The 27,597-nt window shown below is 34.1% G+C and overlaps 1 protein-coding gene across 5 annotated transcripts in view; it reads left to right on the forward strand.

Annotated features, from left to right (window-relative positions):
- Arl5 (ADP-ribosylation factor-like 5) overlaps window positions 1-24,789 on the forward strand; it is a 45,122-nt gene extending 20,333 nt beyond the window's left edge. For 4 of the 5 annotated variants that reach the window (XM_067785812.1, XM_067785808.1, XM_067785809.1 and 1 more), the window contains 4 exons: window positions 13,008-13,216; window positions 13,306-13,431; window positions 13,510-13,619; window positions 20,594-24,789. In XM_067785812.1, the coding sequence (XP_067641913.1) occupies window positions 13,008-13,216; window positions 13,306-13,431; window positions 13,510-13,619; window positions 20,594-20,642 (494 nt within the window). In that variant the 3' untranslated portion in view covers window positions 20,643-24,789. Of the gene's footprint in view, window positions 1-2,355; window positions 2,469-13,007; window positions 13,217-13,305; window positions 13,432-13,509; window positions 13,620-20,593 lie in introns of those variants that run through there. The other variant, XM_067785811.1, reaches the window with a different exon arrangement.
- The last annotated feature ends 2,808 nt before the right edge of the window (window positions 24,790-27,597 follow it).

Genomic DNA, 27,597 nt, shown 5'->3' on the forward strand with positions numbered 1-27,597 from the left:
GGCCGGCACGAATTTTGTAATTAAAATTTAAGTAATTTCCCCAGTCTAGGGCGTTGTTCAGACAATTAAATAAAAGCGTTGGACGCGTGAAATTTCTAAAAATGTGAGTAGCATAACCTGATTAAGGTTCAGTTGGTCTTACTTATGACTATCAATAGAAATTTGACGTGTCCAACGCTTTTATTTAATTGTCTGAACAACGCCCTAGATTGATGAGGAGTGTGATGACTAGTACCTAGGACCTACCTAATTATTTTCTAGCTTTTAGTATTATTATTACTTAATGTAAGTATTGTTTTCAATAAAACCGTTTAACTTAAAAATTTTTTTTAAATTATTTTTTTCATTTAAAATCCTTGTATATTGTGGAGCATCCATTATACCTTCGATACATACAAGTTGTGTGTGGTCTGCTTCATAATATGCGAATCAATCAAAAAGCATTATCATAAGGCCTCCCTATTTTGACTTTTGCTAAAGAAAAAGTTCGCTATTGCGGGAGGTTACCCTTGATATCGTCTTACCAAGGATTTTTTTTCACTGGTTTACTGGTTGATTCTAAAATGAAATTGTTTATTCGAACCATAACGCATCCTTATACATCTTTGAGGGTATCCAAGATTTTTTAAAATTCGTAAAATGGATTTTGGGCGTGATTACAAAACAAAGCTTATATAAGAACGAGTGGAACAATGGTTGACTTAAAACATCATCGAAATTTTCTGTCCCATATTTTGCGGACGTTAGTCCTATAGAAACCTTTTGACTCTTCGATCGAAACCTTTTGATTCACCCAAACTTTTTGACTCAACCAAATCTTTTGACTCAACCAAGAAGAGTAACTTTGGAAACTTAACGCATTTTGAAGCCCAGGAATTGCTAAGTGTCTAGCAAAAATAATGTATACTGTTGTTGTCCGCTTTGGGTTGCGGAAGCTATGAATTGCGCTTTTCCACCCCTTGAATGATTCTCGAAGCGTTCTATGTAATCTCAAAGATCCCTTGGTTCTGTTTTAAGTCACAATGAAAATATGACACTCCAATGAATTTAAAATTTCCGGGCTTGTCGTTTAAGCTTTTAGGAACTTAATAAATGTACCAATGTTGAACCCATAATTTTACCTTGCACACCTATTACATTCTTAATCCAGAGGTTTTTGAGAGGTTTTCGTTTATATAATTTCGTAAGTACTGGCTCTATTTCATTTACCATCAGTGTACCTCAGAACTTCCACTGAAATCAATCACTGAAGTATTCTCAGCACACGGGCCTTTGATCTATTAATTTAATTTAAAATTAAAATGTGGCAAATTCTTCAAAGTTTTTTTTTGTTTTAAACATTTTAAGAAAAAACTATGAATTTTGTAACTGAAACTATGCAAACCAATCTCGAAATCGTTTTCAAAAAATATCAAAACTTTGAGAATATTTTAGAAAAATTTTGAGCTTTGTTGTTGGAGTTCTCGAAATTTTGTTGACTATACAGTTTTGTAGCCCAATTAACTTTAGTTTACAAGGTACAAGTTTTAGATATAGCAAAATTCGAATTAATTTTTGACAACTTTTTCCGTGTGCATTTTTTATATGGAAGATTTGAAAGTCTTTGAAAAAAAAAAAAAAAATTTCAAAAATTAAGGCGTATTTGAGAGAACTCTAATTTGTACCTTGTCAGAATGAAATTATTTGTGCTACAAAACTGTATACTTGGAAAAATTCAGAGAACTCCAAATAAAAAGTTTAAAATTTTCGTAAAATTTTCCTGAGTTTTCGAGTTTTTTCGAAAACGGTTTTAAGATTGGTTTACATAGTTTCAGTAACAATATTCCTAGAAGTTTTTTCTTAAAATGTGGAAAATAAAAAAACGAATTTAATTGATGAAATTAAAAAAAAAATTAATGCTGTTATTTTGCTATTCGTTGTTGTAATCTATCTGTTATTAATAAAAAAAAAAAAAATATATTTATTTGCTTATATGTAAGCACTTAATTGCAGTTATATGTATTCAATAGTAGAGTCCCTACTACAGTATTCGTTACTTGCGAGGTTTCCATATTTGATACATTTAATATGCATAAACAAATGACGACAGATAACCTTTAAACCTTTTGAAATGCGCGCATTTCGTTCATATGTCGCAAGTTTTTTCTCTCTCCTTTATTACCTCCACTGACTGCCCTCGTTCTCTTTATGCTTTACTTACATATATTGAATAACTTTGCGCTGCGACTTAATTAGATATTTATTATGGTTTTTATTTATTTATATAGTTTATTTTTAATTTTTTTGCGTTTGTTTTGATTTACCGTTTTTTTGATATTACTAAACGCTGCTTAACCAACAGTGTTGAATGCATGTGAATTGCTGTTTAGTAAGCATTTGGTTTCATATAACAGCTGTTGTATTTAGATAGTTTTTTTGTATCTTAGTACTTATGTAGCTGCAAATGTGTAAACGCTATAAAAATTGTGGTGAGTCAGGTGAACAACCTGTATAATGGAGGCATAGTCAATCCTTGCGGTTGCTTGCGTTTGTAAATTTTTTTGTTACTGGTGTTGATGCATACCAAGCAAAAAGCATGTACACGGTCAGGGACACGATCGGTTTCATGTTACAGATTCCGATACTTTGATGGTGTTATGCATCTGCGTTATTTTGCTTGTTGCTGTCCGTAGTTAAAAAAAATTAATGTTAAGCTTTAACAGTTGTCAGATTGAGTGAGGTTGAGATTTCATTATTTTAAAATTTTTAAATTCTCTCATGCGGTTTCAATATGCTAGCAAATTTTTTTTCAGATAGGCATTGCAATCCCAATTAAAATTATGAATTTAATTTATTGATTCATGAAAAATACGATATTCAGGCCTGACATACAAATCATCTGTTTTTGGCTGGATATGAATCTGAGTTTTTCTGGTTTTTAGCCCCACTGTCATGATATCGTCGCATATATTATTATTAAATATACCTTTCCAGGATTCCGGGATCGAGCCCCACTGCGGGTGATAAGGCTTTGAAGAAATTTATAAGGTACAATCAAAATAACTGTCGCCTTGTCCGTCCCGCTGTTGCGTGTTTATTAATTCTTCCCAAAATATGTAATGAAATAATGCTGTAAATAAGCTAAGCAAATCAGTTGTGAGCTCGAATATAGCATCGCTTGTCTCTAAAATATAATAAGTATTGAAAGACATAAATGCAAAATATCAGTAATTATCTAAATAGACTTGGGTGACTCCCCTTATCTTTGCCCCTACTCCTCAGTCGTTAAACATAGAAGCAAAAGTAATCTTTCATGCTCATATTATTTTGCTATTTTATATATTTTGTCGTCTCAATCAATTAACGTATACATTTAGATCCGTTTACAAATGCTTTAAGTATTAATTTTATAGGTTGTTTCAATTAATCATTCACAAAAAATATTAAGAGAATGTTTTATCCGAGACTTTGGCACTTGCTATTGTCCGCGAGATATAATCAAGAATGTAAGCATAAGGTTAAGATAAGCGTTTAGTCAATGGTTTATTATAGGCATGTTATCGACGAGGTATAGACGAATTACCCATTTGTTATTGAAGTGTTATCAATTTTCCTCGCGATGACAGACATTTTTTATCGACGAGTTATCGCCTTCTTATCGAAAAGATATTAGCGGACACTTGGTAGCAACATCAAAAATATAGAAACAGATACATTTTTTTATGCGGTGACGTCCGTCGGATTGCCAAACATTCCGATTGTATTTCTCTCGTTAAAACCTTCTCAGTGAAAATGCATCAGCCGGTCGGATTCGGCATAAAACATGTACGCCTCGTCCCGCCAATTCGAAAGGAAAATTAAATGGAGCAAAACGCGAATCGGAAGAGATGCTTTGCCTAATTCAGCCCAGGGGTGAATCTGTGGAAGTATTTGTTTTTTTTTATGATTTTTTATCAAAAAGTTATCCATTTGCATCGGAGTGTTTGCAATTTATTAGCGCTTGGTAACGTTTTGTTATCGAAAAGCTGTCGATGCGTTGTGAAAAAGTTATCGATTAGTTAAAGGAGTGTTAGCAACTTGTTATTGAATGTTATTGATTTGCTATCGAAAAGGTTATCGATTTGTTATAAAAAAGTTATCGACTTGATATCGGAAAGTAATCGATTTGTTATCGGATTGTTACCGATTTGCTATAGACTGTTCAGTGGTTTGTTTTTTACAATAGAGCCCGATAAAACTTCAATATAAAATCGATGATATCTGTAACCTGTCGGTAACAAGCCGAGAAGAAAGCAAGAGGAAGCTGATGGCTTGGCGATAACAATCCGATAAGGAACAAAAAGAAAGCCGATGACTCGGCGATACCAAGCCGATACCAAATCGATAAGTCGGCGACAATAATAATAATTATAAATATGTAAACGAAGATTGCACCCGAATTTCTTTTTTTTTTAAATAAAGAATCAGATTAAGATTTAGGTAAAGAGTGTGCCAAACCGATCTCTGAAAGTGACGCCACATTATAAAAAAAATTTTATATATAAACAACGCCTGTGTTTGTTTCTCGGCTCATTGTTCGGCTGTCTTTCTCCTTACGCTGATAATACAAAGTAGGGCTGCAAATTAAAAAAAAAACATTATTAATACTTATATTTAAGAATTCATGAGCTTAACACCGGCTTATAATAACTGAATTTCAATTATTATGTTTTCTAAGAGAAATTGAAAAGAAAGAAACATTTACTGGCATATTGCGATGGAACCATTTCGAAAACCGCCAACGTAATCATCATCAGGCAATTTTGTAATGTTATCAAAGGTTTCGCCGAGATTCGAACCGTGAATCACATGGTGAAACTGCAGTATACCAGTAAATGTTTCTTTCTTTTTAGTTTCTCTTAGAAAACATAATAATTGAAATTCAATTATTATAAGCCGGTGTTAAGCTCATGAATTCTTAAATATAAGTATAAACTGAACACACCATTAAACAAACCAACATAAACATTCGTATTAATAACAGAGAAAAAAGAGCACTTCAACCTCTTGAGAGTTTGAAACAAACACATCCAATTTGTACCTTTGGATTGTTTTCACAAAGCACCACATTTCCTATATTCGAGTTTAAGAGGCATTTTTTATCGCGTTTGTCACAAACTGTTTATTGATGCGAGTTGGCTTGTTGTCATATTTCATTTCATTTTACAAATGCGGTTAATTTTTGCAACTTGCTGTCAACAGACCACACCTATTATTGCATTGATTTGGCAAAATACAAAACATTTTTTTCGTTGTTTGTTGATGTGATAATGTGACTTGAATTTTTTATTACTAGCTTGCTGTTATTTCATTTTGTTAAATATATCTCTGCTCTTAAACCAGTTTCTATTGCGAATCAGCAATTTTGGGCATGAACTCATATCTCCCCACAGCCTTGGTTGTTATTTTGTGTTTATTTCTTAATGTTTTTCAAAAGATAGTTCATTGTGTAGATTAGACTAAAAAGTAACAAGCAACACCACCTGCACAAATATGTATCAATTAAAGCACTAACAAAAAGTAATCAGCTCTATTCTGCATTTCGACTTGGATTGGAATTTTTTCGATTTGGCAATTTTGGTATTCTGTGTTCCAATCTCTTTCGATCCAACTTCGAATCGTTCGATTTTGTGTATTCTGCATTTCGATCGTAGTTCCGTTTTTCTAAGTTGCAAATTAGTTGGCGGAAATTATTTTCTTTTTATTTTTTTCTTAATTTATAACAGAATTTTAACAAAAATGTAGTAAAACTCGTAGAGAAACGTAAAAGGCTTCATGGTGATTGTTTTTTATGTTTCCAACACAAGTGCAGTATGAGACGTTGGCTAATTTAATCGCAACAAAGCGGGATATGATGACTCCTGGGAAGCTTGCTTCGCTTGTATATTCTCCTCTTTACTTTGTTCAAATGTTATCCACTGAGGGCATAATTTTGGTTGCATTACATCCAGAAACATAGACAGTGACTTTGACACTGTTGACTCTCCCATTCCTACATTATAATCCGCCCCTATTTCATGCTGGTGGCCACCGTGGTGTGATGGTAGCGTGTTCCGCCTACCACACCGTGTGCCCTGGGTTCACACCCCGGGCAAAGCAACATCAAAATTTTAGAAATAAGGTTTGGCAAGCGCTCCGAGTGTATTTCTGCCATGAAAAGTTCTCAGTGAAAACTCATCTGCCTTGGAGATGCCGTTCGGAGTCGGCATAAAACATGTAGATACCCGTCCGGCCAATTTGTAGGGAAAACCAAGGGCACGACGTAAATTGGAAGAGAAGCTCGGTCTAAGATCTCTTCGGAGGTTATCGCGCCTTACATTTATTTTTATTTTATTCCATGCTGGTAACTGCCTTCTGCAAAAACTCTCAAAGCAGCTAAAACAATATTAAGGGCAGATGTCGATGCCGAAGTCCTTGGACGAATTTGCCCCACGAAAGTATCTAACACATACTTGAAAGCATACTTATTAAGACGAAAGTTTTTTTTGAACCTAAATAAGAAAATAAGTCATTAAACTTTACCACTTTTAAGTTCAATTTCTTACAATTCGTCACTCATCTCAAATGGATTATACAAATCTCGCAATATTTGCCTTTCCATTCTCGCCTGGCCATTTTCGTATGCGTTGCTTTCCAACTCCACAAATAATGCCGCGGCTATTGATTCCATTATAATAGACAGCTATAATTTGTGTCTGTTCGTTGGGTCCAGTTATATGCCAAAGCAAGCTGCCGGAGTAGAGGAAGGTGAAGCGAAAACGTAAACAATCCATGCGGAGAGAATAAATAAATCTTTATAAAGCATTTTAGGCCAGTGCAATGAAATTAGCATCCATAAAATTCAGAAAATGTCAGCTATAATCGTGCAGGAATCCGTTTTAACAAAACTTGGTGGCCACGGCAGGGGATTGCCCGAAAGAACGACAAAAACACACTTACAATTATGAAAGCACTTTACTCAAAAAAATATAACACTGCGGCAATATATTCTATTGCTTTTTTTTTGTACAAAATGGCGTGGATAATGAAATATAAACGTTTTTCAGTGTTTTTTACAAATTTTCTTTAATTTATTTTGTTCCAATGTTCACACATTCCGTACAAGCAGCTGATTTCGAAAAATCATTTGGTCTTCCTCTTCTCGTTACGATTCCGTCGTAATGCAGAATACCGAAGTTCGATTAAAGCGGAGCGTAGAACGGGAACGTAATCGAAATGCAGAATAGGGGTGAATAAAATAATTTCACTTATATACATTAGGGTCCGGCTTAATTCGGAATTTTGACATGTAGAACAAGACTGGTTTCATTAGTGAAATAATGCCAATTTGACACAGAGGCTTAATGAAATAATTAGTCAAGTTTTCTACATTAAATCACTTATTGAAATCAATCTTCCATACAAAATACAAATTCTTAATTATCTCATTATTGCTTTATTGAATGCCTAATGTAGTGAAACATCTATGTCGTCGGTTTTCCTTGGTGTTTTGATTTTATTGTCAATGCAACAAATGACAATCAAAAATAAATTATTTTCAATAACTTGCAAAAATTAGAAAAACACGAAAAAATTAAAAATTTTATTTTCGGTGCATTTGCTGCAAAAGATAATATGGCTTTTTTAAAAATAGGCACTTATTTGGTTGGGTGCAACATCTTTGAGTAGTTGCGCATGCGTTTTATTTTGATTGTCTTTATTGTAAAAAATGAAACGGCTACTAACTATTTTATATACAGCCCAATTCTAAACGAAAATTCCGTGCGAGTTTTTTCCCTTCTCCCATTCCTCGTATACTAAATAAAAATTCCTTGTGAGTTTTTTCACTTCTCCCTTTCCTCCGATTCTGAACGATGTTCGAAAAAGCGGAAACCGGTTATAGGAGAAAAGTAGGTATTATGAATGTGAGGGAGAGGGAGATTTGTCTGCCATTTCACAGGAGTTTTTTCACTAGTTAAATTAAAAGGAATGCATCAAAATAGTTAAAGGAAATTGGTTATTTTAAGAAAGAACACGTATTTGTACAAATTTGAGCTAAAATATGTATTTACATTCTACCACAATATTCTCACTGTTATTACAACAACCACAATATTCTTTAAGTTGAAAAATATATCATAAGCAACGGAAGAGCTCTTCGCATATTTGATGCAGCCATCCAGAAATTGCGCAAGGATTTTTTAAGAAGGCTTAAATAGATTTTGGCATATGGCGAAAGGCGAACTCGACTGGACTTGGCCGCCAGAAAATTGCTTTGCAGAATGAATGCAGGCAACTCCGGCGGATTTGTGTTATCCCGCCGGTCTTCTTCTTATGCTCATCTGTTGATGTTGCTGTGGCACCAATTCATTACTCATTTCAGTGAATACCACATGAAATGCAATAATGTACATTGTTTATACCTTATTTCTTAATTTCAAACAAATTGGCAACAATAATTAAACTTTACAATTTTTTAAACAAAATAAGAAATGCGCAACGAAATTTCAATTCACAAAACAGCTGACTTCGAAAATTCGAAATTCATATTCCCCAATTATTCTTCTCCCTAGGAGAAAAGAATTGGAGGAATTTTTCCCTGGGAATAAAAAAATCCGCGAGAACAAAATTCCGCGAGAATATTTAGAATTGGTCTGATAGTTTTTGTAAAAGGGTAATATTTTTTTGGGGCTGCTGATGCAAGGGGCCCTATGTGAAAAGGAATACTTAATTATTTCATTAAATAAAATTGTGATTCTATTAAGTTTCTGTGAGTAGTGAACTTTTATCTTTAGTTTTATAATTTTTCTCGAACCTTTATAGCTCTTAAGTGAAACATCGAGCTGATAGTCATAGCATAAGACTAACAAACAAAGGGCACTAGCTTTGTTTGTTAGTCTTAAAATTTATTTTTTAATTTATCCGTAATAGTGCGGTAAGAGAAAAAATGACACTAAAAACGGGACCTACCGTTTTTTTTCTCATTCAAGTTTGGACACATCGATTCATACAGTAAAACAGGGCGATTTAATGAAGAGGTGATGTGTGTGAATAACAACTAATATGGAGCTAAGTGCCACCTTTGTCCATGCCTAACTATTGACGAACTTCGATCAAATGTTGAAGAGGATGGTTTTGTATCGGATTGTATATTCTGCTTCGTGAACATTTTGAAATGACTTCAGGAACACTTCAGGACTATTTTAAAGATTATATCAAGACTACTTTGCAATTTTGGGACAATTTCAGGATCATTTCTGGATAATTTTCAGATTAATTTCAAGACTATTTCAAGAGCAATGTAAAACAATTTCAGAATGTCTTCGGTATTATTTTAGGCAACATTTCAGGGCAACACCTGGATAATTTTGAGACTACTTCGAAACCATTTAAGGATAATTACAGTATCACTTCGGGAATATTTCTGGAACTATTTTTAAGACTATTTAATAACCAATTTCGAACAATTTCAGGATCACTTTAGTATTATTTTAGGCATCATCTAGTTATCTATGTATGTATATATAATAGTATGGAAAGGAGTCAGAAGTTGTCCTGAAACCAAGGTCAATACGGTCTGTCCATTTGTTTTATTCGTGCTCCTATGTGTGATAAATTGAGTGCAAATGAGGACATTGTATGAATTCGTGAACACGCCCATTTTTATACACAAAAAAGCTCCATTTTATGTAGAAAATTCCATAAAACTCAGCACTGCATTATGTTGGTATCTGAGCTTAAATTGTTTGCTTTAAATAGACCTTGCCTCTTCTTACTGAGTGAGATTTTTTAACTTTGAAGAGCGATAGCTCCAACATGTTCATGTCCAAATTAATGGATTGCAACAATAATTTCAAAATCAGATAAAGCTGTGACCATTTCTGAAATTTTTACAAAATAATTCCTTGAGATTAGATTTTTTTGAGTATGCAGTTTTTAAGTTCAATCAATTTTAGATTAAAAACGCACGAGTTTTTTATACCCAAGACTTTCTTCTTTCTATCAAAGATAACCTCGCCACAATTCGAAAAAGATGTCTAATTTGTACTTGTTTAGACTATAAATAATTGGAATACAAAACTACTTGCCCAAAAGATTTTCAAAAATTTCATGTAAATGTTTTGAAATTTGGATAAAAAAAGTCAAAATGATTTTGAAATTGATTAGTTTTTGTTATACAATTCGATAACGTTTTTCTAAAATCAAGGAAAATAAAATTGATTGGACTACAAAATTACAGACTTTTTTCGAAAACGTTTTTGAAATTTGTTTGTAAAGTTTTCGTTAAACAAATCTTTAGGTTACGAAATTAATAAAAAAAAAGAAAATAATTTTAAAAGTTTGTAAATTATTTCTGCTGCTGTTTTCGTGTTCACAACTGTAAGTTTATACTTTGCAGGCGTTGGGCCGAAGGTTACTGACTCTCTCATTGAACTTAAAGGTTATGTTAATTTACTTAAAGCGTTAATTGTTAGCGCCGTACAATAAATGTTTTGACTCTGCCTGTGCGTAAATGTATAGCATTTTTACAAATAAATATGTACATTAGGGTGGTTACAAGGTATATGGTGAATTTTAATTTTTGTTCTATCTTTCGGGGCACCCTTCTAAAATATACCAATAGATGAGAAAATGATTATTGCAAAGTTTCAGACCAATCCGATAATGTTAACACGTGCCTCATTGAGGGCAAAGTTAGGAAAAAGAGCGATTTTTCAGTCAGTAAAAGCGAAACCATTTATGCCAGGAACTTCACCCGTATATCATTCGATAGATAATTTTATTTGTATTAATTTTGATCTGAATAATATTTTTATAAAACGGTTCCATTTAGCAGTATTTGGCATTTATCCGATCATCTTAATCTTAATGCGGCCTGAAACTTTGCAATATTCATTTTCTGATCTATTAGCATTTTTTAGGAGGGTGCACCGAAAGATAGAACAAAAACTAAAATTCACCATATACCTTGTAACCGCTCTAATGAACATAACATGTTGTTATTGTTGCAGCTGTCAATGGAATCTCACTTGTCACTTTGGCTTTAACTGCACTTCAATTACTATATACAAAAAAAAACCCAAAAATTGCTTCAACTAAATAATAAGAGTGAATATTTTCAAATTACACATACACCCAATAGGGTGGGCTAGAAAATATTATATTGTATGATGTAGTGGAACCGACACCTTTTAATTTTTATATCTAGAGCCTTTCGTTTTTTCGTATACATACTCATATACGCATACAGTCTCATACACACACGCAATCTTTGTCAAATTTCGGCAATTAAATTCTTTTTTCCCAATTTCCGATAGTTTTAGAAAAAACTCCCATGAGTTTTGTTCCTACAAACCAATCTCGAAAACATTTTCGAAAAAATTCGAAAATTCCAGAAAACTTCGAATTTTTTATTCAGAATTTTCTGCGTTTTGTTTGGGTATGCAATTTTTGTAGCCCCATCAATTCTAGTCTAACAAAGTAAAAGTTTTATGTCTCTAAAAACTCGCAATAATTTTTGAAAAATGTTTATCCTAACAATGTTTCAGATTTTCTTCTTTTGATATGCGCCCTTCTTATAGAAGAAAATATAAAATAATTGATTGGGCTACAAAACTGCCTACTCAAAAAAATTCAAAAAACTCCTAAATAAAAAATTCGAAATTTTCGTAAAATTTCTCGAGTTTTTGAATTTCTTCGAAAATGTTTTTGAGATTGTTTTGCATAGTTGAAGTTACAAAATCATAGAATATTTTTCCTAAATTAGCGAAAGTAAAAAAAAGAATTTAACTGTCGAAATTTGATAAAAATTTACACTGCCATTTTCGAAACTCATACAAATTACATAAGAAATTTTTTATTTCAAACTTTTTTATGGAACTACCAAAACCTATTTGTATGCAGCAAGTCTTTTTCAAATCATTTAACAATTATTTTTATTAAATAATTTAAACAAATATTTTTATGAAATAATTCAAACAATGGATTCTCTTATAAAAATTGGCTGATGCGTTAAAACAACTTTCTTTAAAAAAAAAAGAAAATGTCATAAGCAATAATATGTGTTCTCTATATTGTGTGTATAAGTATTGTTCTGTTTTTTTGTTTACACAAAAACAAGAAATGAAAAAAATCAACACAAATGTTAATCTTTGTTTAAATAGCAACACAAAACTGTTTTTATCTAATCACCTAGAAAATCAAACAAAGTAATTATTTTAATTGAACGTGTTTTTCATTCATCCATATCGTGCGGAGGTGTGGAACCTCGTTGTCTCCTTTTGCTGGGTTCTGAGGCACAGCGATATTGAAGGGAGGGAATTTGCATATGAGATGGGCAGGAAAGGTTCCGAGACGGAAATATGCGAGGCAGACAGCTCCGTACGAACATCGCTGGATTTTCTTCTGAGGAAAATCGAGGAATACAAGATTGCAGCAACGTACTTGCTGTGGATCAGCCGGGTTGATTGCGAGGTCTTAAGGTGCTTTTGGTCATGTTTGGATAGCATAGGAAATAAACTAGCTTCCTTCTCAAGTAAAATCTGCAGTTGTGTTAACGGTACAGACACTCCCCGAAGGTTTTGGGGAGTGTTGTCGATGTTGATGGTCCTTTGCCGGATATAGATCCGTACGTTCCGGTAACAAACACCGACCATCTCAACAACGATTAATATGACCACATTAAACCTTCTAGGTTACATGAGGAACTCAAGGTACAAGTAATTTTAGAAAACAACTACCGTACCCTGCAAACTATTAAATTATGTATAATGAACAGATCGGCTTCCGTTATAAAACTGATTGCAAGTAATCGAAACCGAAATTAGAATCGTAAGTCTAAATCAAAAGGAAGCTTGAACTTTCGGAATCCCTACCATGATCTTTATTACATACACATATACATATATACGTATTTATTAACTACATTTATCATTATTAAATTTTTGATTATTTCATTTGGCATAATAACCGAAAAGTTCATTAAAAAATATTCCCTCTACCTCTTATAGAGCACAAATTAGTAATGGTTGGCTTGGACAATGCTGGCAAAACCACAATACTCTATCAATTCCTTATGAATGAAGTCGTACACACCAGCCCAACAATTGGTTCAAATGTAGAGGAAGTGGTGTGGCGGAATATACATTTCTTGGTATGGGATTTGGGTGGTCAACAGAGTTTACGGGCCGCATGGAGTACCTATTACACAAACACAGAGGTATGTAGTGCTTACTGCTAAAAACATTAAGTGGTTCATTGCTACGAGCAGATAATTTAATAATATTTTCGTTTTTATGCATTTTTTAGTTTATCATTATGGTCATCGATTCAACGGATCGTGAACGTTTGGCTGTGACGCGTGAGGAACTTTATCGCATGTTGCAACATGAGGATTTGTGCAAAGCCAGTTTATTAGTTTATGCAAATAAACAGGTTTGTGTAGAGAAATAATTCATTATTTTTTTGCTTGATTTATATTTAAATTATTTTATTTTTGACTTCTCCTTGCAGGATCTCAAGGGTGCAATGTCAGCTGCAGAAATTTCACGTCAATTGGATTTAACCTCGATTAAAAAACATCAATGGCATATACAAGCATGTTGTGCGCTCACTGGCGAGGGGTAGGTAATATTTTAAAGATTTGGGCCCGGTTTTTCAGTAGTTGGTTAAGCTAAGTTTAAACTCTAGTGAAATTTAAACTCCAGTTAAACTCTTGAGCAGTTTATCAGTCACAGTTTAAGTTTTTACGGCAACATGGGTTTTTTATTATCTACCAAAATCAACAGCTATTTATTGTGAGAAATAAACACCTGATTGATAATGAAGCGTAATTAATCAAAAATAAATTATAGATATTTTATTTTATTTTCGTGAAAATACTGTAGTATTGGAATCTTACACTTGAGTCCAGTTAAAGAACCACAAGTTGGGAAGGGAACTATCATTTTTTCAACTTAAGTAATAGCATTTTTCGATTTATAAAAGAATCCCCCTTTAGCTGAGTACGCTATGATTCTCGAGTTGAGCCACTGTTTCGAAACAACTCTTGAGATTTTAGAAGTATGCTATTAATCAACATGAGCTCTAATGGTATTCACAGAGCTGTTGAAGAATGAAATCATTTGCTTTTTGAAATTAGAGCTTTTCTACAATCAGTATTTCACAATTTTTTCTTCATACGAGAATTATGCTTTACATTTTTTAATTCTGCAATCATGCTGAGAAATAAGGATTTCATTCAGCACCGCATGCAATTGAAAAGAATGCTAAATCAAACTGCAGAAATAAATATACTGAAATCAATGAGTGCACTCAGGTGATTTCACATTATTGGTGTGTGAAGTCATGCATTCAGTACCAATCACTTGCTACAAAAATGCTCAGATACTCCCTAAAATAGTATGTAAAAATTTAAGTTCCTTTTTATGAAAGTTGAAATTTAAAAATTTATTAAAAAAATGTTTATAACATTCTTCAAGATAAGAATAGTTGAAACAACTTTCTCAATAGCGTTAAACATGACAATTTGAAAAAGCGCAATGTAAAACAGAAAAAAAGTATTATTTTCGGCAGGTTGAACATTCCTGTCTTTCATACTAACTTCTTTTTTCCCAATAAACAATGGAACAAAATATCTGAAAGAAAGAAAATGTTAATTCTCAATTTGATTATCTGTCTTTTACATAATTTGAGAAAAAACTTATTCAGAAAGTTAACTCAAACATTAATTTGCAGTTTGTTTTTTGTTTAAGAAACATACGAGACAGGCATTTCGGAAAATATTTGAACTTTGGCCGATCTATTGTAGGCCACTTTGCATGCACATGTATATACAATCCTATCGTCAACTGCAATAGCAGAATACGAGAAAATCACATTGGCGGTCGAATGCTAAAATACCTCCAAGAATGTTGGGAGAGGTGTCAAAATTCGAAATCGAAATTTTCTTGAAGGAGATACTTATTTGCAAAAAACGAACATTCTTGCATTTTTTAAGATTTTTTGTACACGCCAGGGACCCAACCAGTTATGAATTTTATAATAAAATACTAAAAAAAACTTTTTTTATTATAAATATGTTTGTTACAAATTTACAGGATACCCCTGACTTTTACCCTTTAGTCAGATAATGTCAGTTAAAACACTAGAAATATTTTAAACCTCTATAAACAAAATTTTTATCATCATTATTTATTATATTGCCAAAGATATCCAGAAATGAAATACATATATAGTTTGTATAAAGTAAAAACTTACCCAATCTAATAGCACTTCAATTTTTAATGAATAGAACCCCACATGCAAATTTTTTAGCACTGTTTTTGGGCGCACCGTTTAAAAAAATATCTCTGAAGGCAATAATGCGATGGTAATAATACCTGGCAGCTAGATGAAAAACATCACTACTATAACATTTTAGAAAAACAGGCGGGATTGGGAAAGGGGATGTGGCACTTCCCCTAAAGAATCTATTTCCATATCGCTTAACTCCTGGACCGCTAAATCCACATTATTGAAACTTCGAATAGCTGCCAATCTTGTTATTGCTGAAGTGTTAACTAAATCCAACTGAATTTTTTTCATCCTTAACCAGTGAAGCGACATCACTGGAATTTAATGCAGTTGCTTTTGTTGCTAATATTTCACTTTTAGGAACTTTGCAAATGGTAGTGTGTACCCACAGAACTCTATCATAGTGTCTTGAATGTATATATAAATACGCGCACTGTTCTGCGAAAACTTTCGAGAGAAAATACAGTTTGTGAAAAAATCCATCTAAAAGGACTTACTCAACCAATAGAGAATTTGAAAAAGATTGCTTCAATAAAATTAATTGATTGAAATGAATTTTAAAGGTACTTTCTATTTGGAACAAAGCTTCAATACAACATCAAAATTATTATTTCATTAATGTTTTATTGCAAGGCTTTTAGATGCAAAAATATAGTCGGGTTTCTTGGAGTTTCGGATTACATAGTTAATGTAACAACATTTTCATTTAAAAATTCATTATATAACTAATGAAATTCATAAAAGCACCAAGAAAATGCACATTATTATTTCTGCAAAGTTTGTGGCACCAGGTAATATGGTTTTTAAAAAATTTAAACATATTTGGTTTGGTGAAATATTTTTGAAAATTTGAGTATGCATTTTATTTTGATTATATTCGAAGTGCTTTCTCTTTTAACTATTTTTTGTTAAAAACATTACATTTAAAATGTTAAATTGTGGTTCCATTTAACTTCTGTGTAAAATTGGTGTTACTGTGATTTTAGGTGTACTTGAAAACTAAATAACGTAGGAGATTTAAGAATAATGTTAGCTCTCAAATGAATTCTAAATTAACATTGATAAAAATGCTTATTGGGTTGTCAAATAACTAAAATTTTTTAGATTTAATTTTTTGTTTTGTTTTTGACAGTAAAAAAACATGACCGTCCTGCTGTCACAGTGTAGCAAATTCGACAAATATGAAAAATAAAAAACAGCTTGTAGTAGATCAAAATGGTGGAAGGTGGAACTTTGTAACTTGTAACAATCGATACGTCATTTTTTGTTTTGAAACTATCGAAGAACATAGATTAATCAAAACTCTCAAAAAGTTTCCCTTCCTCCAAGTCTCAAAAGGTGCACCGCAAATTATCTGGTAGGTAAGCATCGGTGCATCCGCAATTGTACCTTAATTCAGAGCCGTAATAAAGCCCTTAAATCTCTGCCGGCAGCACTTGGGGTAGGGATAAAGAGACGCTCATTACCACTTACAAAGCAGTTGACCGGCCGCTTGCATGCTACGCCTTCCCGATACGGTCACCAAGCGTAAAGAATACTCAGTGGAAGAATCTACAGGCCTGTCAAAACACTGTTTTCAGAATCGTTGTTAGGGAGAGAAACGAAATGCTGAATAAACAGTGTCTGCTGAATACCAGAAACCTGGGCAACCTAACAGACAACGTATTAAAGAGGCCCCGCCTTCCAGGGTTTTAAGAAATCATCTCCGCAAATATTATGAGAAAATACGGCACCTGAGAACTTAGACGTATGTAGAAGAAAAACATAAACAGGTCCTCAGAGATATCCACAAAAAGTCGTGGGACCACTATGCCAGAAATTTCCCGGCGAACCCCTTTCTTAAAGATAAATATACTGAAGTCGCAGGAGAGGGAAAACAATCTCGCTAGGGAGACGCGCGCCACTCTAGCTCAACTTCGATCTGGATACTGTAACAGGTTAAACTCTTACCTATTCAAAATCAACCGCGACATGCAAAATGTATGTCCTGCCTGCAACCTGTCCCCACATGACACCAACCATCTCTTTAATTGCAATGTGGAACCAACGCCTCTAACACCCCTTTCACTATATCCATCCCTGTTGAAACTGTAGGTTTCCTAGGACTCCCGTTAAAGGATATTTATGACAATTTTGGAGTAGTCGCACCTGTTGGATGGGGCGAAGCACTGCTACAACAACATCGATGGTTTTGCGTACAATCGTTAGTATCACAAATTCATTCTAGCAGCAATTTTTACACATGATGTATGTTAACACGAACAATAATTAATAATGAATGCCGGTTAGCTAAAGTGGTCCCTTGAGTAGCTTATTATAAAATTTACAACGGTAATAAAATGTATTGGAGGACGAAAATAGACGAATTTCGCCTGACGTTGTTAACCGGTCACTCCAATAAACATTTTTTGTAAGTCATAAATTAAACTAAAAATTTCGCTTTCCCTTCGATTCATAAAATTAAATACATGTGTAATTCACGGTATTAAAAATATAATTATATTGACATTAACATATATATAGTGGGTCCTCAGAGTTATTCCACATCCAATGTAGCACACTCCAAAACTTTCATTTTATGTATCGTATCACCCCGAATTTGTATAGTATTTGTTCTATAATGAAACACTGTGCATTGCTTCTTGACATCTACCGCTTCGAATTTTTAAATGCTTTTTTCTACACTTTCACTGCAAGAACACCATTGAAATGCACTTTATAAAATACACATTTTATGTGGCAATTGATTTCCATTAACCTCCTTAAAAAATAATGCTTAATTTAGTAGAAATCAGTAAAGAACTTTATTAAAATACAAAATGTCAAAACATTGAGTCAGAGTCACCGTAGTTATTGAATGCGGAAGCCAATTTTGGACCTTATGACTAAATGTTATTTTGTTCTAGGTAATATTATATTCCAATTAAGTTTTTTGAATATTTTGACTCTGAAATTCGTATGTCTGATTTCTTCCAATCGGAATTAAAGCACATTTTATTTGGTTTAATTCATTTGAAGCAAAATCCACCGAACAAAACTTTTTAGAATCAAACATAATGTTTTAAATGAAATATGGCAGTCCGGTTATTTATAACTATTTTGACAACTCCAAACCAATCACAGATATGTTAACCATCAAAAGTACGAAAGTATCAACCCTGAAAACGAAAATTTCAATGGAACTAAATGAAAAGGTGATTGCAGTCACCAAATTTTGCAATCACTCGTGAGTGGGAGTGCTCTCGATGCACTCACAATCAAGCTGAATGCTTTTTTTACAGTCATGAAATCACTAACGGAATTTTTGAATGGAAAACTTGGCTTATATATTTGAAATCAACCAATCATATTTGTAAAATAAATCAGTCTTGATTTATAACTGTATTGATTGAATCATTTTACAGCTTTAGGTATTCAAGCTCAAATGCTTGTTGGGTATATTACGCCATTTCGAACAAACGGAAATCACCGATAGGTTAACTAGAGTTTAACCCAGCCGTATTGGCCGCTTAAGATCAGCTTAAAAATCAGTTAAAGTGGACTGAACAACTGCAGAATAAGTTTAAGCGTAGTTTAGTTGACAAACTGAGTTGAACTTGTACTGAAAAACCGGACCTTAAGAATGTTGCTTAAGTAAAACGGTCGCCGTGGTGTGATGGTAGCGTGCTCCGCTATACACACCGAAGATCCTGGGTTCAAAACCCTGGAAAGGCAACATCAACATTTTTGAAACCAGTTTTTTCAATTAGAATAAAGTATGTCGCCCCTCGGCACTATTTGGCAAACACTCGGAGTGTATTTCTGCCATAAAAAGCTCTCAGTGAAAACTCATGACTGCTGGTAATGGGACATGTACTTCCATGGATTTTGATGCTGTGAACTGCATTCATCTAAAGGAGTCCCGTTTGGCACTAACCTCCAAAAAAGCTTCATCACAAGGAATTTTGTCCTTTTTTGAAGTTAGGACAGATGGCGGATTCAGATTCAGCACATCAAAATGTATAGGTATATATGTGTCGCATTACTAGACCCGTCTACTTTTTTTGTGAGGCTGTTGCAGCTCTTTAGGCATTTGAGCACAGTCACAAGAAATGTAAAGTTGACAGATCTGGTAATGTCTACACATGGAAACGAAGACCCATGACAGCAAAAAAAGTAGACAAGTTATACCCTGACATGCTTAAGCGTTGAACATTGCACCACCTGGCGCAAGAGTCGTCCGATCGTCTGGAGTAATGATGGATATTCTCTTTGAAAAATTTTACTTCAAAAAAATATTGACAGCATACCAAATGAAAAATATTATTTTCCTTAACGGCAAACTCTATTCAACTTTTATTGTACCAGAATTTCTCGCGCGCTTTCTCTCTATATTGTTGTAGTGATGGGGACACTCCCCGAAGGACTTGAGATCGATGTTGATGGTCCTTTGCCGGATGCAGATCCGGTACGTTCCGGTACCAAGCCCGACCATCTCGGGAACGATTTGTTATGACCACATGCGACCTAGGTCATACCGCCCTCCCACCAACTAGATCCCTGAGGAGTTCGGGGTCGACCGACCCTCGACTGTTAATGAAACAGGATTCGCCACGGATTGGTGAGGTTGAAAATTGGGTTTGGAGAAGCTATATATTGGGCTGGCAACCTGAAAGGGTTGTGCTACACGACCCCTTGAATCTATTTGGTATTTTAGTCGCCTCTTACTACAGGCATACCTACAACGGGTATATTGTAACCCCCTAACCCGCTGGGGAACTTTCTCCAATATTGTTGTTGTTGTAGCGATAAGGTTGCTCCCCGAAGGCTTTGGGGAGCGTTATCAATGTGATGGTCCTTTGCCGGATACAGATCCGGTACGCTCCGGTACCACAGCACCATTAAGGTGCTGGCCCGACCATCTCGGGAACGATTTATGTGGCCACATTAAACCTTCAGGCCATCCCCTCCCTCCCCAACCCCAAGTTCCATAAGGAGCTTAGGGTCGCCAGAGCCTCGTCTGTTAGTGAAACAGGATTCGCCGCGGATAGGTGAGGTTGACAATTGGGTTTGGAGAAGCTATATGTTGCGCTGGCAACCTGCAGGGTTGCGCTACACAGCCCCTTGAATCTGGTATTTTAGTAGCCTCTTACGACAGGCATACCTACCGCGGGTATATTCTGACCCCCCTAACCCGCTGGGGGAGCTTTCTCTAATCTCTTTCTTTTGTTAAAGATATTGCATTTATTTTTTCCTCCCCATAAAATATAAATAAATTTCCAATCATATTCATTTTTTCTTGATTTCTTATTCTTTTTTACAGCCTTTATCAGGGTCTCGAATGGATTGTGCAGCGTATCAAAAAGAAATGACAGACATCAAATATGGACTGCGATAGCATATAGTTTATTAAATAATATAGTTTTATATATGTATTTATGTAAGTAAGGCATCTTTATATGGTAAATAACAAAAATGTAATAAATATTAAAAATACAAAGCAATAAAAAAATATATAATGTTATTTAAAGATACATAAATTTATACGCGCTTCTTAAATAAGGCAGCAAAGAACAAAAAAAACAAAAAAAAAACAAAAAAGAAACAAAAATAAACACAAATATACATACATAAATGAGCAATAATATAAGTACTAAAAACTAAAAAGCGTGTAATGCATGACTTTATAATTTATAAAACTGTTAAATTTCAACAAATAACATGTACGAGCATAAATTGTATGTAAGAATTTGTTTTAATTAAAAATTTTGTATTATTGACATTCAGTTAAGAAAAAAACCTAATTCAAAATAAGCAGCAATATTTTGAAAGCGCGTTGTGAAAAAAATGTACTCAATATCTTGACTTTTTCTAAATCTTTGTAGAAAGTCAATGTATAGAAGTTCACGAAAGGTTTTGTAAGGTGGAAAAATTTGAGTTAAAAAAGAAAATTAATACAACATTTTTTTATTTATCTAATCAAAAAACCGAAATCCGTGATTCAATCACAAAAGTTTTGCTCGACTGACACATTTTTTGACAATTGCAGCCATTTTGCTCCCAAATCGAATTGACATCCATTAACTGTGTTGTTTCTTTGCGATTTTTCGTAAAATAGTAGTAGAAATAGGAAGCAATCAGTTTACAAATACCCGATAAGTACTGAACTGCATAATTCCTTAGAATATTTATTTTAATTTTGTGATGAATTTATTAACTATGCCATGATCTGTTAGTGTGGCTGAACATAGGTTTTATTAAAAGTACGGACCCCAAGGAATCGTGCACTTTCGTAAACCTATGAACATACGAAACCTAAACCAATTCAAAATTCATCGTTCAACGGCAAAAACTCGACTAGTAAATCGATTCACGTGAAAATGTCATTAAAATATAATGGAGATGTCATAACGAAATGTACTTATTGAGCATGTTAACTTATTCATTCCGTATGTTCGGAAAATTCGTCTCAATTTAAGAATTTGGGGAATTGGTTTATATTTGGACTATTATGTATATTCGGACCTCGTGAGGTAGTATCAAACGAACGTGTTCCGAATATTCTAAATTAACGGTTTATCCGGAACACTTCCATGAATACTTCATGTAAAAGAGCTTTCCGAAATTTCAGAATAAAAAGTGAATACTCCTTGTGTAGCAGGACCGCACAAAAGCTTAACTCTTCTGTCACAGTCAAGGCCGGAATATAAAGTTCTAAGAAAATAAGTAATTTTCTTTTATTTTTTTTGTGTCAGTTCATTGCAGGTGTTGAGTAGAGTATCACCCAATGTCGGCTGACTGTTCATAATTGTCCTATCTCAAAATCTTTTAAAAAAATTTCCCATCTCAGGATTTGTCACAAAAACGCCCTATATTAGAATTAGATTGAAGAACGCCCTTTCTCAGAATGCTTTTCATTAACTATTTCTTATGTCAAAATGCATCGAACTTATGCTCATATGTATAGGGAGTTTTTGAAACACATTTTGATATAGTGTATTTTTGAATAAATTCTAAACCAATGAATTATTTCCTCGAAAACCTGTTGGCATTTACAAATTTATTATCACGACTAATATACTACTAAAGGTACTTTTCTACCACAATTTTCGCTAAAGGGGATCGAATTATTATCCGTTTTCCTTACTTCGTAAAAGCAACCCGTCCAGATTTTTCAATTTGTGAGTGTCAAAGCTCTGTCATCATAGAAGAACAAACGTCTAGTAATTGAATCATGACCGAAATCGACCATTGAATTTTAGTCTCGCAAAGTGTAGACAAAAGATGGTTGAAAAATTGCGTTGAATTTTTAGAATTTTGTTTCCAAAGGTGTCATCTATTTTTTCCCATATAAATCAAAATTTCGTTCATGCGTTATTCTTTATGTACATATGTATATAGCAGAAATGCTTCAAAATTTTTGACAATTTTCAAAACCTTTTTAAACTTTTCAAAGGTTTCAAATCGAAGGTATGAAAAAAAAATCAAACCATTCAAGGCGATTTTTGTTCAATGTGTAAGTTGCAGTTTATAAGAATAGAATTCAATGGGATAAAAAACTATTCGTTTTTTTGATTTAAAATTTTCCAATCTTTTTTGTACTTCTAAAAAATATAACGTGTTTTTTTTTTTGTCATAAAGAGCGACATTAGTAACCTTAATTAGTTTCGAAAAATTTGGTTAGTAATCTCCGTTTCCATCACACAAGAAAGTAAATTTTGAAATTATTTATAAACATTTCTTATTTTTTTTTATGGAAATTCATTATTACAGTTTTTACATTTCATTATCGCATCTGCTTTAGACATAAACTTTCATGAATGTATGACATAAATAACTAAATTAATTAATTTAGAAATGATAAGCGACCCACAAAGTAGAACTGTTGGATAACAACAATTTTCATTATACCTTGTAAATCTCTTCAAATCCAAAACTTGCGGAAGAGGAACGCATACTCCCCAGGGAAACGCGAGTCACTCTACCTCAACTTCGTTCTGGATACTATAACAGGCTAAACTCTTACCTATCCAGAATCAACCCCTACATACAAAATGTATGGCCCGCTTGCAATGTGTCCCCACATGACACCAACCATCTCATTAATTGTAATGTGGAACCAACGCCTCTAACACCCCTTTCATTATGGTCCACCCCTGTTGAAACAGCAAGTTTCCTTGTACTCCCGTTGGAGGATATTGATGTCAATTTGCACTGCTACAACAACAATTTTCATTACATGCATTATGGCAGCTAATAATTATGGACTGATGAATGAAATATTAGACCAACTCGGTTGATGTTTGCAAAACGCACTATCTCAGCAAATTGTTTAAGTTTGGGCTTATACCTTAACGTACCGGATCTATATCCGCCCAAGGACCATCAACTTCGATAACCCTCCCCAAAACCTTCGGGGAGTGCCTTTATCGCTACAACAACAACATCAGTTCAATACATGATGTTTTCTTCAGAAATGTCTGAGTTACATCGTGTTCGAAATGGCATCCAATATAGAATGATATTCCCCACTTTCGTGGATATGTAACAAAAATCTTTTGGTGTAAAGATAAATTTGTCAAAATTGCTTACTTACTCTTTTTGGCAGAAATTTTTGTATGAGTGCTAAATAAGCCGACTCCCTATTTAAGAAAATCAGAGTTTTTGTTTAAAATAATCAAATCTTCCATTATACTTTAAAGCAATTGCTTGGATATCGGACCAAACCATTTTTTTTTTTTTTTGAGGAAATGATCCACAAGTAAAATTAAGTAATTTCCCAGTTTTTCTAAGTTAGGCTTAAGAGCGCAAGCGGAGTAGTTGCTTTTTAGTTTATGGATCAATCTAAAAAATAAAAAAAAATTGGTGTGCTTGAATATCCAGAAAAAAAAAAATGATTTTGTTGTATAGTTGTAAGTAAACATCATCATCACATCATCACATTAGAAAAAGTGAATATAGCATTACGAAAACTATTTAAAAAAATTTTTCCAAAATTTTTCAAACAAGCATCAGTGTGTTGTTTAAAATTTAATTGACGATTTCATATCGCCAGTTGAGTGGAAGAATACGCTATCAGAGGAGTGCTGCGGAACTAACGGCCCTGTGTTACTATGGAACTTTATCGGAGCCTCTAACTATATCATTAGACTAAATTATGGGATAGAGTGCTTTGTAACCAAATTATAAATTATATGGCATGTTCTTCAACTCAGCTATCGATATTAATTGATTTCTAAGCATCGAAGTTGGCAATATCCACACACGCTTAGCCAATGTGAATTAGGTTAATACATACATACATACTGCATAATAATTGCATATGCGTTAAAAATTAAGATTTAACATAGAAATATCATTTGCCAAAACAATTCAGAATCCAAATTAAAAATATATGACTAATTGTAATTAATTAATAAACAAATCACACGGTTTTTATAAATATAAGGCATAACTTAATAATATACCTACAAATATTACCTACATAACTAAAAGAATAAAATCACATTAATTTTAAAACATGATTTTCACTAATGTCCTGTTCACCGTTACCCTCAGTCCTCAGGCAGATAGTTCGCGTTCCATATTGTCAAGGCGTTATCGCACGAGCCTCACAGCGCTTGCAGATGTGTATTTACTGAAAAGATTTTCTTGGCAGAGATTCACTCGGAATGTTTGCCAAATAACTGGCGAGGGACGACCTTTTTTTTATTTGAAAAAATTTATTTCTAAATTTTTGATGTAGCTTTGCCCACGAGTTGAATCCAAGATCGTCGGTGTGGAAAGTGAAGCACGCTAGCACCGCACCACGGCGGCCGTCAACTAATAGTAATAAGCTTAAAAATACTATGTACTATACTATAATGTTGTTGTTGTCGTTGTGTTTGTGGTAGTGATAAGGACACTCACCTAAGGTTGGCCAACCTACGTCTACTAAGCGCTGGACACTGACAGAGAAGGTGCTGGACACTCTCCTCTTCTCTACACCTGCAGCTGCGACAATAGTCGAATAGTCCCATTCTAGCACCATGCGTGCCTATTAAACAATGCCCTGTTAGAACCCTTATCAAGGACGATAGAACTGATTTGTTTAAAATCAGAAGCGCTCTTGTGCGCCTCTTGTCATATGAGGGCCAGGTTAGCCTGGATGTCTAACACGATAATATGGCTGACCATAGTCCATTTGCATTTCTTATAGTGTTTGTGTTCACACGAAGCCTGAAAGTGGCCATGGGTATACCTACCGAATCATTTCCCGGAAGGATATGGTGGTGGCTCTTCTGGTCAGCTCGTCTGCTGTTGCCTTCAATATCCCTGTGCCAAGGTACCCATATAAGGCTCATACTGAAGTGCTGAGCGATCTCGTTAAGAGATCTGCGGCATTCAGTGACCGACCTTGCGTTGTCGACGAATGAGTCCAGGACCTTTAATGCGGCCTGGCTGTCTGAGAAAATAAACACCCGTTTACCATTCTTAGGCATAGACCCGAGATGATTCACAGCCCTGTGTATTACCAGCATTTCCGCTTGGTAAACATTACAGTGATCTGGTAGGCTAAAAGAGACCTCTAGACCCAGATCCGGTGAAGAGGCCTACTCGCACCTTCCCGTCAAGCTTAGAACCATCCGTGAATATGTTGATGGCACCCGGTAACGTGTGTTGTGTGGTATTCCAGTCTTGTCGCGATGGTATATATATACTATAGTTTTTAACGAAAGAACCAAAACTGCTCTCAATGCGGGTGGCTTAAATGTCTGGACTTTGTATCACCTCTTGAACAGTAACATCTTTGTTTCGAAGATACTTTCATTGTGATCACAGCCTTACAGCAAATCGTCGAGAGTTTATAGGTTATTCAATACCCGCTTATGGTGAATTGAAAACAAGTTACCCAATTTGGATAATTTTTTACCAAGTAAATAAATAACGGCGGTACGGTGGTGGTAGCATGCTCCGCCTACCATATAGAAGATCCTGGGTTCAAGCACAGGGCAAAGCAACATCAAAAATTTAGAAATAAGTTTTTTCAATTAGAAACAAGTTTTTCTACGCGGGGTCACCCCTCGGCAGTGATTTGGCAAACACTACGAGTGTATTTATGCCATGAAAAGGTTTTCAATAAAAAATCATCTGCCTCGCAGATGCCGTTCGGAATCGGCGTAAAACATGTAGGTCCCGTCCTGCCAATTTGTAGGAAAAATTAAAAGGAGCACGACGCAATTTGGAAGCCTAACCAATAACCTGCCTTGCATTAATTTTTTGTTTGTTTAATAAATAAAATACCAACAACAACGAGCGCGAAAATAGCAGTGGCAACTCTTCTTTTTTTATTTTCTGCAATTTAAGAAAAATTTTCCATGAATATTGTATTTGAAACTTTACAGACTAATCTCAAAAACATGTTCGAAAAAGTTCCAAATTTACGAAAATTTACAACTTTTTTAGAGTTTTCTGAAATTTTTTGAGTACGCAGTTTTGTAGCCCAATCAATATAGTTTAACAAAGTATGTACAAGTTATATGTCTCTCAAAGTTCGTATAGACTTTTTTCAAAGGGGGATTTGTACTTCTTCTCTAGGAAAGGCGGGTTTTGAGAGACTTGCATATTGTTAGACTTAAATAAAAAAAAAAAATGAAAAAAAAATTGTTTTAGTTAAACGGTTTTATTGAAAACAATACTTGCATTAAGACAGAAAATAATGAGGTAGGGCCTAGGTACTAGTCGTCTCCTCATAAGCCTAGCGCGTTGATCAGAAAAATAAATAAAATCATGGGTCGCGTCAGAGTACAACAACTAAGGCATGACGTGGCTGAATGCGTTTGTAACACTTCAACCATCGTAGGAGTGCGGGTGCAAATCCCACTGCCGGGAGAAAAAGCTTTGAAGAGATTTACAAGGTATAATCGAAACAGATGTCGCATTGTTCGTCCTGATGTCACGTTGTTTAAATTTTTCCCAAAATATTAAATACAAAAAAATTTTTTTTTAATTATTTTATTTTTCATGTATTCATTGACAAAGGAAATTTTAAGCTATGATTAAAGTTTTACAATTAATTTTATTTCACTGAATTTATAAAAGCTCGAACATTTGCATTATTTATATCTGTATGTAAATTCGGAAAATAAAAGTCAGGAGAGCTTATCCCACCTAATACCACAGAACAAAGTCGTCCATCCACAACACCCGGTCCACCAGAATCACCCCAACACGTATCAGCTCCTTGACATCCAGCACAAATCATTGTTTCTGTTAAAAATTTCTCTTCCGTCGCATAACGAGCCGCACATTGATTCTTTTCTATTATATACATGACAACAGATTGGA

Source organism: Eurosta solidaginis, chromosome 4, assembly GCF_040869045.1.
Source record: "Eurosta solidaginis isolate ZX-2024a chromosome 4, ASM4086904v1, whole genome shotgun sequence".
NCBI lineage: Eukaryota > Metazoa > Arthropoda > Insecta > Diptera > Tephritidae > Eurosta > Eurosta solidaginis.